We start from the raw sequence: 16,336 nt of genomic DNA on the forward strand, positions 1-16,336 counted from the left end.
TGGATGGGCTAGTTAGGAAGGTAAATGCAAGAGTTTTGGAGAGACAGATGAGTATGCAGTGTTGGGGAAGAGGGGCTGGGAAGTTAGTCATTTCTTGTTCGCCAATGATACAGCACTTGTGGCTGATTTAAGTGTGAAACTGCAGAAGCTGGTGACTGAGTATGGAAAAGTGTGTGAAAGGAGAAACTTGAGGAAATGTGAATAAGAGCAAAATTATTAGGTTCAGCTGGGCTGAGGTACAAGTTGGGTTGTAAGTCTGACAAGAGAAAAATGGATAGTGAAGTATTTTCGATATCTGGGACTGGACTTGGCTGTGAATGGAACCATGGAAGTTGAAGTGAGTCATAGGGAGAGGTCAAAGGTTCTGGAAGCAATGAAAAATATGTGGCAAGAGAAAATGTGCTGTCAATGGACTGAATCAGGGCATGTGAAGCATCTGGGGTAAACCATGGAAAGGTCTGTGGGGCCTGGATGTAGACAGGAAGCTGTGGTTTCAGTGCATTACACATAACAGCTAGAGACTGTAAACGAATTTGGCCTTTTTGTCTTTCTGGCGCTGCCTCGGTGAAGCAGGGGATAGCGATCCTGTGTTCCTGTGGGGCGGGGTAGCAACAGGAATGGATGAAGGCAAGCAAGTATGAATATGTACATGAGTAAGTATGTAATGTCTGCGTATATGTATGTATATGTGCGTATGTTTGCGATTATTTATATATGTGTAAATGAGAGGATGGGCCATTCTTTATTAGTTTCCTGGTGCTACCTTGCTGACGCGGGAAGCAGCGATTGTGTACAACAAAATATACGCACAAATGCTGGTAGCTGGTGAAGCTGACTACAGAACCGCCTAATAACCGTTCACATGAATATAAGAATATTTGTTCCTGTCTGGTGTCCGTATATCGATGGTTATTGTTAAATCAAATTCAATTGAACCTAGTATAAACTACAGGGAGAGAAGAATAAACTTGAGTTCCTTTTTTAAAATGTTTAGGTAAACGTTTTAATTCAAATTGCTTCATTTATTGAAAATCCTCATTCGTCACCAGATATGAAGCAAAATTAGTTGTTATACGTCCAACGAAGTTGCATTTATACTTTTGTTGGCTAATGTTGCTCATTTATCATCCGTTTGAATTAAAGCATTATTACTGATACTCTAGATATTTGACATGAAACACCGTACGTGCTGGCGACTTCCCATGGCAAGTAGTGGTGGACGAACACCGCAATGAGACTATGGGCCTGAGTAAAAGTTGCATTCAAAATATAAATGGATCATTTACCTATGTGGAGGGTAACTGTCTTGAGAAGGTAAGTCAGGGTATACCAACGGGTGACGACCTCCACTGGGTTTCAAATTAGCCGCTGGAAACTAGCCAATCATAGGTTGTGATGGAGATGCACGCCATCTTAACCAATGAGGTGAGGCGGTTCAGGCCTCCCCTGACGTTTCGCGCCATATTCCCTAACAACCACACAACTTTTGCCGCGAAGGAAAGTGATGGTGGTGGTTGTGTGTCCGTGCAATTAGTGTAGTTTAAGGCGTTTAGTTGTTTCAACGACCCGTCAGGTACTGCAGTGATGGCCAAGGTTCATATTGTGAACGTGGTGGTACTAGATAATCCATCGCCGTTCTTTAATCCCTTTCAATTTGAGATAACATTCGAATGCGTGGAGGATCTTCAAGAAGGTGAGCTGTGCCAAACAATTCTTTGCCTTTTCTTATAATTGCATGTACTCTAGAATGTTGGCAGTGGTATCAGGTTTTGAATTTAGCTTTCTAATCAGTTTGATGAATACTTGGAAATCGTTGTCATTGATGAGGTGGGTTGGGTCATGATGTCATGGCTTAGTATATTTTGACCATGTCCGTTGGTTGTTTTCCCGTCATCGTGGTTTTCTCAAAATGATGTCGATATTGGAATTGATAGCTTAGATCTTGGCGTTTTATTAGGAAAAAGAAAATTTGACTTCTATTTAGTGACGTATCACTAATTAGGATAATCAATGATATTACAATTTACTCAAGTTATAAGTTAAGGGGTAGAAGTGGATTGAACGTACATGTATTTATGCTAGAAATGGCAAAAGGTTGTTTTAGCTACGCATAGAAAAAGCTTTAAGAAGTGACCACTCAATGGTGGTGTGATTATTGAAAGCTTGTTTACATTACACAAATGTACTTGGTTCTTTTGTGTTGTTTTTTATTACATTTGTTTCACACTTTAGATAAAAAGGAAATGTCAACTGTAGGAGTATGACAGGTTTAATGTATGGAAATTGATGAATATCATATAGATGAGAGTGTTACAGATGGTGAAATCTTATTGTGCCTGCATCAGTTATTCAAAATGTGTTGGGTTAAATTTTTAGGATTGGTTCCATTTTTCTCTTAAAATCATTAGAAATTGTACAAACCCATAAAATGTTTATTAATGTAACATCCTTTAAAGTGATTGCTGCATGTGCAGTAAAGTTTTGCTGGCCTTAATCAGTTATGTGATTTTCATTAGTTGTCATTCTTAAATTGACATGTTGCAGAAATTATTAAAAAAAGAATAATGTTTGTAAGACTAGTTCTAAGATGAATAGATCTGACGATTTTCATTGTCATGAAAGGTATACCAATTGGTGGCCTAGCTACATCCCTTCATTTTATATCAACTGACCGTTATATTTCTTTCGTGTATCTCCCCTTATTATGTGATTATTACACAAAAGTGCGTGTGTAATGCACCGATACCACAGCTCTCTTTCCACATCCACCCCCACAAAACTTTCCATGGTTTACCCCAGACGCTTCATGTGCCCTGGTTCAATCCATTTACAGCACATCAATCCCGTTATACCACATCGTTCCAATTCGCTCTATTCATTGCATGCCTTTCACCCTCCTTTATGTTTAGGCCCCGATCACTCAAAATCTTTTTCACTCCATCCTTCCACCTCCAATTTGGTCTCTCACTTCTCGTTCCTTCCACCTCTGACACATATATCCTCTTTTCAATCTTCCCTCACTCATTCTCTCCATGTGACTAAACCATTTCAATACACCCTCTTCTGCTCTTTCAACCACACTCTTTTTATTACCACACACCTCTCATACCCTTTTATTACTTACTCGATCAAACTACCTCGCACCACATATTGTCCTTGAACATTTCATTTCCAACACATCCACCTCCTCAACACAACCCTATCTATAGCCCACGCCTCGCTACCATATAACATTGTTTGAACCACTATTCCTTAAAACATACCTATTTTTGTTCACCGAGATATATATATATATATATATATATATATATATATATATATATATTTTTTTTTTTTTTAAACTATTCGCCATTTCCCGCATTAGCGAGGTAGCGTTAAGAACAGAGGAATGGGCCTTTGAGGGAATATCCTTACCTGGCCCCGTTCTCTGTTCCTTTTGGAAAATTAAAAAAAAATAATGAGAAGGGAGGATTTCCAGCCCCCCGCTCCCTCCCCTTTTAGTCGCCTTCTACGACACGCAGGGAATACGTGGGAAGTATTCTTTCTCCCCTATCCCCAGGGATAATATATATATATATATATATATATATATATATATATATATATATATATATATATATATATATATATATATCTTTTCTTTCTTTTAAACTATTCGCCATTTCCCGCGTTATATATGGGGTAAACCATGGAAAGTTTTGTGGGGCCTGGATGTGGAAAGGGAGCTGTGGTTTCGGTGCACTACACCTGACAGCTGGAGACTGAGTGTGAACAAATGTGGCCTTTGTTGTCTTTTCCTAGCTCTACCTTGCGCGCTAGGGGGGGATGACATTTCATGTGTGGCGGGGTAGCGACGGGAATGGATAAAGGCAGCAAGTATGAAATGTACATGTTTATACATGTATATGCCTGTGTATGTATATGTATGTATACATTGAAATGTATATGTGCTTGTTTGGGCATTTATGTTTATATATGTGGATTTTGATGGTTGGGCCATTCTTCGTCTGTTTCCTTGTGCTACCACACTGATACAGGAAACCGATTATGTGTATGAAATAATATGTGTGTATTTTGTTTTCCTCTCATGCAAGTTAATGCAAGTAACAAAACTTAGGTTGCATTTATTTAAATTCACTCTTCATGTATAATGCACTGAAACCAGAACCCACCATTCACATCTAAGCTTCACAGACCAGTTCCATGGTTTTTTATATGTCCTGGTTCAATTTATCGACAGGACATTACTCCAATAACCTCTTTCCCTTGCTTGTCTCTCATCATCCTGAATATTCAGGCCCTGCACCAGAAAGCATTTTTCATTCCATCTCTCCATTTCCTTGGTCTGCCCTTCCCTCTTACTTCCTTGTTTTCTAAAAGCAATGCAGAGCTTTTATGTCATCGTCATCTCTCATCCTCTCCATATCTTTTGACAGTTTTAGCAAATTCTCGTCAGCTTTCTCTATCAGAATGTTTTGACTACCATACCTCACTTATTTAACTGCCACATCTCAGTTATGCAGTCAACCATCCTCACCCCACATATTACCATCAGGCTTTTCATTTCCAGTACATTTTCCTACCCGAGTATGTTTGTGGAGGTGCCAAGGTCCTAAGGGAAAGTGGAAAGCTTAGGGGATTGCATCAGTTTACAAGGGGACCTGGACAAACTCTACTGGAGAGTTAGTCTGTAACTTGGATGTTGAAATTCAATCTGGGATTGAATGGACACAGTGAAAGGTTGCAATACATATGACAAGTAGAGAATGGAATTGTGAGCAAATGGGGGGGGGGGGGGGGGCTTTTTCTTTTTTCTTTCTTCCAGGGACTTCCTCACTAACGCTTCAAATGGCTGAAATATACGTATGGATAAGAGTGTGGTCAAGAGAGCTGAAGAGTGTGTTCAGAAATGGTTGTTATACTGGTAGAATTTAAAGAAATGTTGACCAAGAGGGTGTATGTCAGGAGTGAAGGAGTTTAGGAGATGGGATGGACCAAATCAGAGATGGAAGGATGGAGTGAAAAATGTTTTAAGTGATCAGAGCATGAACATACAGGAGGGTGAAAGGCATACACGGGATTGAGTGAATTGGAAAGATGTGGAATACAGGGGTTGATATGTTGTCAAGGGTTGAGTTAAGCCATGGAAAGGTCTTTGGATAGAGAGATGAGTTTTCAATGCATTACAAATGACAGCTGAAGAATGGACTAAAGTTAATACAGCCTTTCTTAGTCTGTCCCTGGCACTACTTCACTAATGTGGGAGACAACAGTCTTAAAGTAAATGGTAGCCATTTTAGATGGGAAGGGGGGGTATCATTGATAAGTTGCACAGAAATTATATTTTGTACATTACAGGTAAACATTGTGATAATAGATTAATTTATACTATTTTACAACAAGGTTACCATCACACTTGTGCATTACAGAAGAATTTCCAAAGTGTGACAATGTGGCACACCAAATTTCCAGAATTGCGTTATTGAATTATATTAAAAGGAAAATGTGTGTTAGTACAGATTTTCACATTTAAGGCCAAAATGGGATCTGACTCATTGACAACTAGATTCATTGTCGTGATTAGTTGTTTGGAATCGGTTTTTATTGGTATGCTTAGCATTAGTTGATTTCTTAGTTTGTGTTAGTATGTGCTTTCACATTTAAGGCCAAAATGGGGTCTGGCTCATTGACTACTAGATTCATTGTCATGATTAGTAGTCTGAGATTGGCTTGTACCATTATGACAAGGCTTTAGTTGATTTGTTAGTTTTGCAGTTATCTTTTATTCAGTCTCTAACCCTCTTTGCATTTGTACCAACAATTAGACTTCCACACACTTTCAACTTGCTTTTTCCTCCCTTCCCACTTCTAATAGTAACTTGTTCTCTCGCCTTTAATTTCTCATTCTTTCTCCATGGTAGATATTAAATGTATTATTCAGAATTTTGAAGTTGTAGAGATGCATTTGTGCCCTGAAAAACTAAAACTAAACTTTGGAATGTAATTGAAGCTAGGGAGTTTGTACATTAACCTGACTATCATATAACAATGTTAATCTGTTTTGATATATTGTTTATTTGTTGATGAAATGTGATATGTGTAGTTGCCTCATTATATAGAAAACTTGAGATTACACATTTTCGAATTGAAAAAGGGACACTTAGTTATAGTGTTATTATTTATTTCAGATCTTGAATGGAAGATAATATACGTGGGAAGTGCAGAAAGTGAAAACTATGATCAGGTTCTGGACACAGTGTATGTTGGTCCAGTACCTGAGGGTAAACACATGTTTGTATTCCAGGTATTTATGAAATATTGATGTGAGAATGTCATGTGTATCTTATGTTATACTTAGTAAGATTTTTGTTTTGTTGAGTGGGTGTAGTTATTTATAATAGTACGATGCATACACACATGCACATATGAGTATATGTTCTGTAGGATCATTGTTTTTGTTTCAGGCTGACCCTCCAGATGAGACAAAAATTCCAGTTGGGGATGCTGTTGGTGTTACTGTCGTGCTCTTAACATGTGGTTACAAAGGTCAAGAGTTTGTGAGAGTTGGTTACTATGTAAATAACTCTTACACAGATCCTGAGCTTCAAGAAAATCCACCAGATATACCTCAGTTTGATAAGGTATGTTTGATCATAAAAGTAGATTATAGTCATGTTATCTAGGTATATTATGATTATTATTATTATTATTATTAATGGTGAATTAAGATTGTTTGAGTCAGAATTATTGGAGCGATGTAGTATACAGAGGACAATATGCTGTCATTTGGCTGAACCAGGGCATTTGAGTGGTCGGAGGAAACCACAGAAAGGTTTGCGGAACCTGATTGTGGATGGGTTTCAGTGCCTTATGCCTGATATCTTGAGAGTGAATGTGAACAAATGATGTCATTTCTTCATCCATTCCTGTCACTGTGATGCTAATGTAGAAGAAGGTGTACATAGGGTAAAGTGAACTGGTGGTATGTAGTATAATGGGGTTTACATGCTGTCCATGGATAGAATTAGGGCTGTGGTGCCTGGTTATGGATGGGGGGGCTTTTTTTTTTGATGGTTCAGGTAGAGAGTGGATGTGAGCGTGCGAGGCCACCTTCCTAATGTGGGAAATAGTAAACAAGTAAGGCAAAAAGAATATGCCACAAGCAAATTATGCCTAAGTCAAGGCCATCTTGGGTGAAAAGAAAGGGGAGAAAAAGAATGGAGTAATTAATCAGGGCTCCACAGATCTTTGTAGACCTAACCTTTAAGAGTAGATAAGTTGCAGGAAGAGGGATGGGTGAAAAAGAAATGGAATATCACAGCCCCATTGTTTGAGGAAAGGAGGTACCCTAATGGTTAATCTGAGGGTGATGGGATGTCACTTGGCTGAACCAGGACCTACGAAGTAGTCACAAGAAACCAAGGCATAACCTTTAGGGCTTGGCTGTGGATTGTAGGCTCTGATATTTTTTGTTATTCATGACAGCTACAAAATGGATGTGTATAAATGAAGCCATTATTCGTATGTTCCTCATCTACCTCGCTAAGGTGGGAAAGACAAGTGAAAAAAATATATATGCAAAAATTGTAGGCAGGTTTTTAAGTATGTTGTTCTTAGTAAGAATGATACTTGGTTTATAAAGCATTTCAGATGAGTGAAGATAAGTATTGCCATCCTGCTTGCTTTATGTTTCAAGTATAAAATCTCCCTATCTCTGATTCCTGTTCCCAACTGGAACTCCCTCAAGGGGGTGGCCATGACAGTAGAGTCACCATAACTAGATCATTCCAGTGCCACTTCTTAACCTGTAGTGCCTTACCCTTAACAGTTCACTGGAAGAGGCCAACTGTAGCATGGTATTTGCAGAGGCTCCTACTTAATGTTCATAGTGACTGCTACTAACTAATGCTCAAGCCTAAATGTTCCTATGTACTACTTCTATCTTTTGCTCCTTCCATTTTGTCAAAAAGCATATCTAGAGTTACGAAGAATGGGCTGTGTAAGTTAAGTTTTCAGGTGGGTAGTACTGGCAATATATGTAGCGATATTGCCGTAGTTTGATATAAGCCCTGGAAATCTAGAGTTCACATATTATCTGAAGTGTATATTTGCTTGTGCTCAAATGGGCATGTGTTCAATTGTTCTTAATGCTTTTTCTGTAATGCAGGAAAATTAGGTTTTAAAAAGAATTTCTCACCAGTGTAAAAATTTTCATAGGAATATGCATTATTTTTATTTTATACTGACCTTCATTGTTTACTAGTGCAACAGAACCTAAAAACAAGGCCAAGATCATAATTTTAAAAGCTCCTGGTACATTTTATTGTTTACCATGTATGGATAGATGTAGTATGAATTTTATTAGGGCTAGAGATATTTCAGGTGAAGATGTCTGAGAAATGATCTAGGATTGAATGGAATGGAATTATTTTTTTGTCCAAAACCTCTGGTTAAATGATGAGTCATGTTAGTGTGTAAAATGAAAAAGTATGAAGGGGGGTTGTCCTGTTGCAGAGGTTGTGTTCACTTAAACTATCCCTTTTCATTGGGAATGGAGAGATATAAATTATTTACCAGGTTTGTTAGGAAGATAGATAATTTTTCAAACGTGTTTTCCTATACAGCTTCAGAGAAACATCTTGGGCTCCCAACCACGTGTGACAAAATTTAAAATTGATTGGGATGATGCCAAGGATTCAGAAAATATCCCTCCTTCAGAAAATGCTAGTGATGGTGCCTCAACCTCTCAGAACTCCTCTGACATGAAATCGGCCTTAGTAATGGAAAATAGTAATAGTACTTGTGCTATGGAAGTAGCGTAAAGTTGTAAAATTTGTTGGCATTTTAAAGTTGGTTGAATTTTCATATTATAAATGTTTGCATATGATTGGTAGGCTGAGTAGTCATGAACCAGTTCTTAACTATGCTGTTACAGACATTTATATCATGGATAAAGTAAAAAACAGTATAACATTTGCAGTATAATTATTACAATATGTTAGTCAAGCATAAATTTTTATATATGTGCACAATACCTGAAATACAAATATTTTTTTAAATTTATCCTCTGCATATTTTGTTTTTCCCCTACCCCAGTCATTAGTGTAACAATGACAGTCTTGAGATTCATATTTTGTGTGTATTTTCGTATTGTATGAACTAAGTGAAATTTTGGGACTAGCTTAGAGTGCAGTAAGACCTTGGTGTATTCTGAGCTCCATTTCATTAACACACACTGGTAGATGCTTTGATAATTCATATGTACAAATATATGTTGTATGTACTACACTGCTGGCAATGAGGGCTGAAATTTCATATTGACAGTATAGCTGTTGATTTACTAGTCCTATTTTGAATGGATGTTATTATGTATATGTAGTTATTTTAATTAAATGTGAATTTCTTGTCCTTTTTTTTTGTTTGTTTGTTTTTACTGACATGTTGGGCATTCACCAAGAGATGGGTGATAAGGTCTTTAGTGGAACCAATTTCTAATATGGACACAAGCATCAAAGACGTGATTCAATGTGTATAAAATTTTTATTTCAAAGTAACAACACGGGTTGTACCTCTAATCCGGCGCTCAACAGCCTGGCACGTTTTGAATCTGCCGCCATTAGTTTATGGATCTGCCAACAGGGAGATGCTCTTAGCAGTGCTAAGGAAGCAGAATTGTTTACACTGCTGCTGAGCTAATTAACGGTTCTCTTGATTTCTTATATTCAGTTTTTTGCTGAAAATGAAAGCCAGAAAAGTTTAAAGTTCCAGAAAACTTTGAAAGGTGCCAGGAGTACAGAATTAGACAGTGCACTTATAAAGTAGTTTAAGCTTCCGTGAAATTAGTGAAAGTGTAAGCATTTCTTTGGATGCTTATCAAGCAGGCCAAAGATTTTCAAAGAGAACTAGAGCTATACTCCGATTGTGAATATTCGCAAGGATGGTCACACAAGTTTAAGTGGAAACATGGAATTTCAGTACACATTGTGTGTAGTGAAAAGCATAGTGCTGACACAAAAGTTTGTAGTGTAAGGTCATGTTAAAAAAAATTGATGAAAACTTCAATTCTCTATTAAACAACCAACAGTAATATGTACAGGGCAAGAGAGTGTGTATGAACCGGTTGCTTGGGAGGGATTGATGCAGCACGGACTTGATGGCTTGAAGATAACAAACAGTAAAACAACAATGGTAATGAGTCATCCAAAGCAATCTACCAACCTATGGTCGATCAGTACATTAACTACTCGTCACAAAGCTGTGACAAAGTTTGTGTATGAATTTGTACACTTTGTGGCAGTGGAAAACTCAGTCCCAGAACAAGTAATGCTGATGAATCTACCCTGTTTGTCTTCATTTGTGCCACCCCACCCCACAGGAAAACGCATCACCTCCGCCACACACACACACAAACACACCATCAATGAGGTAGAGCCAGGACACAGATGAAGAAAGGCCATGTCCACTAAACATCCATACACAAGCTCCCATGTGTCATGCATTGAAACAACGGCTCCCTATCCCCATTTAGGCCCCACAGACGTTTCACATGCCCTGGTTCAGTCCATTCACGGAACATTGACTCCAGTATACCACATTGTTCCATTTCACTCTATTCTGTATATGCATTTCACCGTCCTACATGTTCGGGTCCCAGTCACTCAAAATTGTTTTCACGCCATCCTTCCAACTCCAATTGGTCTCCTGGTTCTCTTTGTTACCTCCACTTCTGACACATACATCCTTTGTTAACTTTTCCTCTCATTCTTTCCACATCTCTTACCCCTTCATTGCTTACCCAATCAAACCACTTCACACCACATACTGTCCTCAAACATTTCATTTCCAACACATCCACCCTCCTCCGCACAGCCCTATCTATAATAGGCCCATGCCCCACAACCATATAACATTGTTGGAACCACTATTCCTTCAAACATACCCATTATTGCTCTCCAAAATAACATTCTTGCTTTCCACACATTCTCCCACGCTCCCAGAACCATTGCCCCCTCCTCACCGTGACTCGTTTCCAATTCCTTGGTTCCATCCGCAGCCTAGTCAACTCCCTGATATCAAAGACACTTCACTTACAGTTTTTCTCCATTGAAACTTGCCTCCCAATTAACTTGTCCTTCAACCCTACTGAACCTAATAACCTTGCTCATATTCACATTTACTCTCGACATTCACACATTTTACCAATCTTTTTGCACAGAACATCTCAATTATGGACAAGTTACATACCAGTAGGGACTTTGTGAAAATTTTGAGAAATCTGTTCCTGCGCATCCATTTACAGTGTCAATAGAGCTTTGTCCTTGTAAAATTGATATTCTTCAAATATTCAGTTAAGCTACTGGCATGGAGTTATTTTACCTTATACATAAGTTTCTTTCCAATTATACTTTTAGGTGCACCAGTATGTGACTTATACTTTATTATTTAACCCAGAAGCACAAGTTTGTTTCAGGGTTAAGTTCAACTGCTGTAAGTTTACATGGTCAGTTGGTATGTCAAAGGAGTTTGGAAAATATAGTGGACTCGTTTGAAAAGTTTTATTGGTTAGGTTAAAAAAAAAAAAAATAAGACTGGTAATCATAGAGCCCAAGACTTTCCAGAGAACAGGCATCTGTTGGCCAGCAACATAAACCTTTGCTGGGAATATGGTTGACATCAAGATAGATAGGGCAAGTTCCATAAGAATGATGGTCTTCATAGACCATGTAAATGGTATTATCATAGAACTTTACCATAATCAAAAGAATGAGATTCTTGGGGCTTTTGATTGCTGGACTAAAAATATATGGAAAAAGAAGAAAGACATAACTAGGTTAGAAACAAAGCACCACAGAAATAATGTTTTTATTTAACATGGTGGTCAGCAGGTATTGGGAGCCCTGCAGGTAGTAGGTTCCTGGGGGCACCTTCATAACAACACTTACCATTTACAGTAAACTTCACACATCTCAAGAATTAACTTTGAGCAAGATCTGATTAAGCTTGTTGCCCACTATAGTGGAAAGTAATGTATCCACCAGCTTTCTATCACCAACATTACTAATACTGCTTACATGTGATAATCTCTGCTTCCATCATAAATAAGGGCTACTTTTCTTTTTCTGTCAAACTTTTCAGTAATGAATGCTCATATGTAAGCAACTGTAGGTGTTGGTGTAATGTTAGGAAACCAAAGGATCTTGAAGTTAACAGACCACAAAATAGTATTGTCGTGTTAGCACAAACCACAGATTGTAGTATCATGATGTTAGCACACTGCAGACGGTAGTCTCATGATGGTAGTGCAGACCATAGACATATGTGTTGTGATGTTATCACACGACAGACTAGTGTTGTAATGTTACTCCAAACAGCAAATTCATGTTCTCACATACCATATATAGGAGTCCTGTTGTGTGCGCTGACCAGAAATGTAAAGAACCCAGACCGGAATACCCCTTTGTTGGAGACTGGTTTTGACCCCACCAGTGTGGTGTCTTTTTCTCCCAAACAACCCAATAGGCACAACCATACGATCCTTGACCCTTTTCTATGATGACTTGACCTTCACCCTTACCCTTAAGGATCATATCAAAGGCCGGGGCATCATACCCATGGGTCGCACCATGGTGTTTAAGCATATCATCATCATGGTCAGGGGTCAACTGATGTTCTGTGGTGTCTACACAGATTTTTCAGTACAGTATGAATTACATGATTATACAAATGTATGAACAAAGGTTCACATACATCTCGATGAAACAACTCCTGTAACAGTAGCAAACCCTTACAACCATTCATTATCATGTCATTCATTGGCTTTCTTAGTAATTCTTTTATGGGCTAAAATTTTTGTTCAGCAGTTTAGCACAGCCCCAGACATTTAAGTGTACAATCATTGGCCATCAATATATCCTCGTTTATCCGTCATTTTTTTTTTTTTTTCATGCATGAAGTCAAGCAAAATTTACCGACTTACTGTAAGATAAAGAATGCATGGTATTGCATTTATTGACATGACTGTATCCCTTTGAACTAACGTAGGAGACGGTCATAAAGTGTCTTACGATGTTATTACTTTTTCACCTAAATCCTTATAATGTACAGTATGTCAAAAAATAGAAAAAAAATCTGGTTACCACGGTGATCATTATCATACAGGCTCTAACTATTTTCTGGTTTAATTATTGTTACTTTTCCATCATAGTCACTTAAACTGCTTATTCCTAGTCACCCGCACCTTCCTATGCTAGTCACTAGTGGTCTGCTGGTTAGGAGCCGAGTCCTTCCAAACCAATCACACAAGAACTAGGCTATGGCCAACATGTTCATCACTAGTGTCTTTAGTTGGGTGGAGCTACGGCGTCCCTGGGGTGTCGCGACAGGGGAGAGGTCACTGCCCCAAGGGTGTCAAGCATCCCTAGGGAGGGTGCTGGGCCTCAGGTGACGAGCTCACCGAGGAACTTGAGAGCAAGAATGAGCAAGAAGGCGGCCACGATGAGTCCCACTACCACAAGCACTAGCACTTGTAACGCCGATGCATCCGTTTCCGGCGCTTGCGACCAAGTCAGCAATGAACTCTGTAACAGAATTATACATTACTTTTCAAAACCTTCCCAACATGTTTAAAACATTGGTAAATACTGTCTATGAAAGCCAAGGTTTTGCACAGTAGTCTCTACCAGTAACTGAATTAGAGACTGGAACATGAATCATTCTGAAACAGGTTAGAAAGGGATGTCTCTACTGCTGTAGGACTTGAGCTTTGTCAGTATTATTAATACAAAAGCATGGTAAACCTACTAGGCTGATTGAATCTTTCCTGTTTGTTCTGAGCACCAGTGTTTACCAATTTTCCAGGAGGCTACAACAGCTTAAGAGCTAGACTATTGTACGGCAGTACAGCCCTACAACACTACTCTTGAGCACGATGGAACGACCTTGGGTATGTTGGCCAGGCCTTTCATCCTACCGGTCAGGACTAACGTTAGGCTATCATCACCCAAGGTTTGTACCATCATACTTGGGGATCGAACCGTAATACTCAAGAGTCAGACGTTCGTACTCCTTATTGCCAGAATGTATAGTGGAGATGACTTCTGAGTGGGTTTCTACAGATTAGGAAGGAAAAAAGTCTTCGTGTTCAGGCTGGACCAATGAACACACCCTCGTTTACAGGTTGGACCATTGGAACCTATATCCTCTACAGGCTGGGCGAGTGTAACACTCGGGCCGGACCTGCGAGATGCATCCTTGTGTAAAAGCTCGACTAGTGGAACAATCCTCATGAGCAAGTTGGACCGTGGAGTCCATAACCCTTTAAAGGATAAACCAGAAAGAACACTCCTAGTGCTCCGGTTGGATCAGTGGAACACATCCTAGCCTACAGACAGACCAGTAGAGCATGTATGCGCACAACACACACTAGGGAAGTTGGTGGTGGCGATGCAACTGCAGAACAAGAACTACGATCCAAGGTCAGCAGGATGGACCAAGCTGCAAGAAGCAGGCAGGACGGGGTCTCGTACATCCTTCAAGATACAAGTAACGTACAATTAATGTCTTGAGTCCAACAATGTGACGCTTGAACCCATCAATACGACGTGAGCCTGATGGTAACACCACATGTGAATAACGGCACAATCCTAATACGCGTGGAACGGGGGGGGGGCAACACATTATTATCCACCTTTTGCCGTTGAGCGGCGCTCTCAGACTGGCATTACAAATTTTACTTCTTGTCAATTTTTCTGAGAGTAGCAAGACGCTCTGACAGCTCGAATCGAGTTTTAAAAGTGAACTTTATAATTAACTAAACCAATTCAGCTAGATTACTGGGGTTGTACCAGTAAGCACCTCCGTGTCCTACACCTTACAAATGTAAGGTTTTGCTTTTAATGCCAGTGTGGGATCGCCGTCCTACAGCAAGGGTGGATACCAATCCTACGATGGCATATTTTTTTTTACTTACTGTTAATGTTACGATCATTAAGCACAATGGTGTTACTCTTGAGGATAACAGTATGGTACTTTAAGGAACACGGTACGACCCTCTGTGTGACCGTGGTAACTGACAAGCCAAGGCCATCATACCCACGAGTAGTACCGTTCTGATCAATTTGCTATATTAGTATTACGAAATATAATATTCTGTGCTTTTATAATGACTCCCAGACCTGTGCTTATGTGGGGAATACTGGCAGGGCACTATAGTAAGGAACAGTTTCTTCATAGTAAAGCCTAGAGGTACAAATGCCCATTACGACTGCCACAAGACCATTGTTGAACTCGTGTTCAGCCCAGCCAGACTTGTGTTACAAGACTGGTAATCAATACACGGGACATGAGAGAAAACCAAATACTACAGAACCACATATGAACATAACATGAAATTCCACATGGCCCTCTGCTCCCGGACACCGTGCCCTTCCTGCTGCCTCTCGATACACAAGCACTTCGTCAGCAATGTTTCCTGTTGTCTTGTACTTCTACCAGACTTCCGCCAAACGTCACAATGATGACTCTTGGAAGACGTCTTCCTCACTAAAGAAACGTACTTATCATAATGTCTGCTGAGGTGATGACCCTGCATTACGAAATGTGACGTCTTCCTACACGGCCCAGCTCCCTCCTCCACACACCACAACCCAGCTTCCTCCACACACCACAACCACAGCTCAGCTTCCTCCTTCTCACACCACAGTCCAGCTTCCTCTTCCACGCATTAGAAACACCCACACATAATAACAGGAAGTCTCGTGCAAGCCTAGCTTGTAGCGGTACAGTGACGTGTGCATAACTTAACGAGCAGGGCCATTGCCGAATGCAGGGGACGTGGTAGACGGTACACCGGGCGTGGGTGACGGCATACGAAGCCTGGGTCCTGTTTACGTCAGTAGGAGCTGTGTGATGGTCTACAGCAATAGAGGCAACATTACTTACCGGGTTAGAAAACTACCGAAAATGGTTGATTTTCGTATCTTCCTATGCACTCGTCTTTCATGTGATTATCTGACATGGGGTCAGAGTTGTGTAATCCGGAAGTGTGTATATTTGTTCATATATTATCACCCCCAAACCAATTTCTATGAAAGAGTGCTGTTGTTGCCCAGGACCTTTCTAAAACCCCATGCACTCCAAGACTGCGCAATGTGCAGTAGCAGGAAAATGTAGACTCCTTTGGAAAGAAAAGTTTTTGACAAGATTGTTCTTTCAATGATACAGCCTCGCCGAAGTTGACTCAATTTCCAAGCAGAGTTAACCCTTGGGACGAATTTGAATACTGTGGTCATGAAATAGTGATTATGAAGGAAGCTAAGGACCCGGAACGGTGGTGGTG

At 39.7% G+C, this 16,336-nt stretch overlaps 2 protein-coding genes across 4 annotated transcripts in view; one reads left to right on the plus strand and one right to left on the minus strand.

The window, feature by feature from the left end:
* Positions 1–1,445: 1,445 nt before the first annotated feature.
* Positions 1,446–9,408, plus strand: asf1 (histone chaperone asf1). Its single transcript, XM_071683555.1, has 4 exons — positions 1,446–1,693; positions 6,189–6,304; positions 6,465–6,641; positions 8,625–9,408. Exons 1-4 carry the CDS (start codon positions 1,585–1,587, stop codon positions 8,820–8,822), a joined length of 600 nt encoding a protein of 199 aa, XP_071539656.1. The 5' UTR covers positions 1,446–1,584; the 3' UTR covers positions 8,823–9,408.
* A 2,438-nt stretch (positions 9,409–11,846) lies between these two features.
* The window catches only part of LOC139760401 (bcl-2-related ovarian killer protein-like), a 52,611-nt gene continuing 48,121 nt past the window's right edge, over positions 11,847–16,336 (minus strand). For all 3 annotated transcript variants that reach the window (XM_071683552.1, XM_071683551.1, XM_071683553.1), the window contains one exon: positions 11,847–13,577. In XM_071683552.1, coding sequence (XP_071539653.1) covers positions 13,437–13,577 — 141 coding nt within the window. In that variant the 3' untranslated portion in view covers positions 11,847–13,436. The remainder of the gene's footprint in view (positions 13,578–16,336) is intronic.

The sequence above is a fragment of the Panulirus ornatus genome, chromosome 36 (assembly GCF_036320965.1).
Source record: "Panulirus ornatus isolate Po-2019 chromosome 36, ASM3632096v1, whole genome shotgun sequence".
In the NCBI taxonomy this organism is placed as follows: Eukaryota; Metazoa; Arthropoda; class Malacostraca; order Decapoda; family Palinuridae; genus Panulirus; species Panulirus ornatus.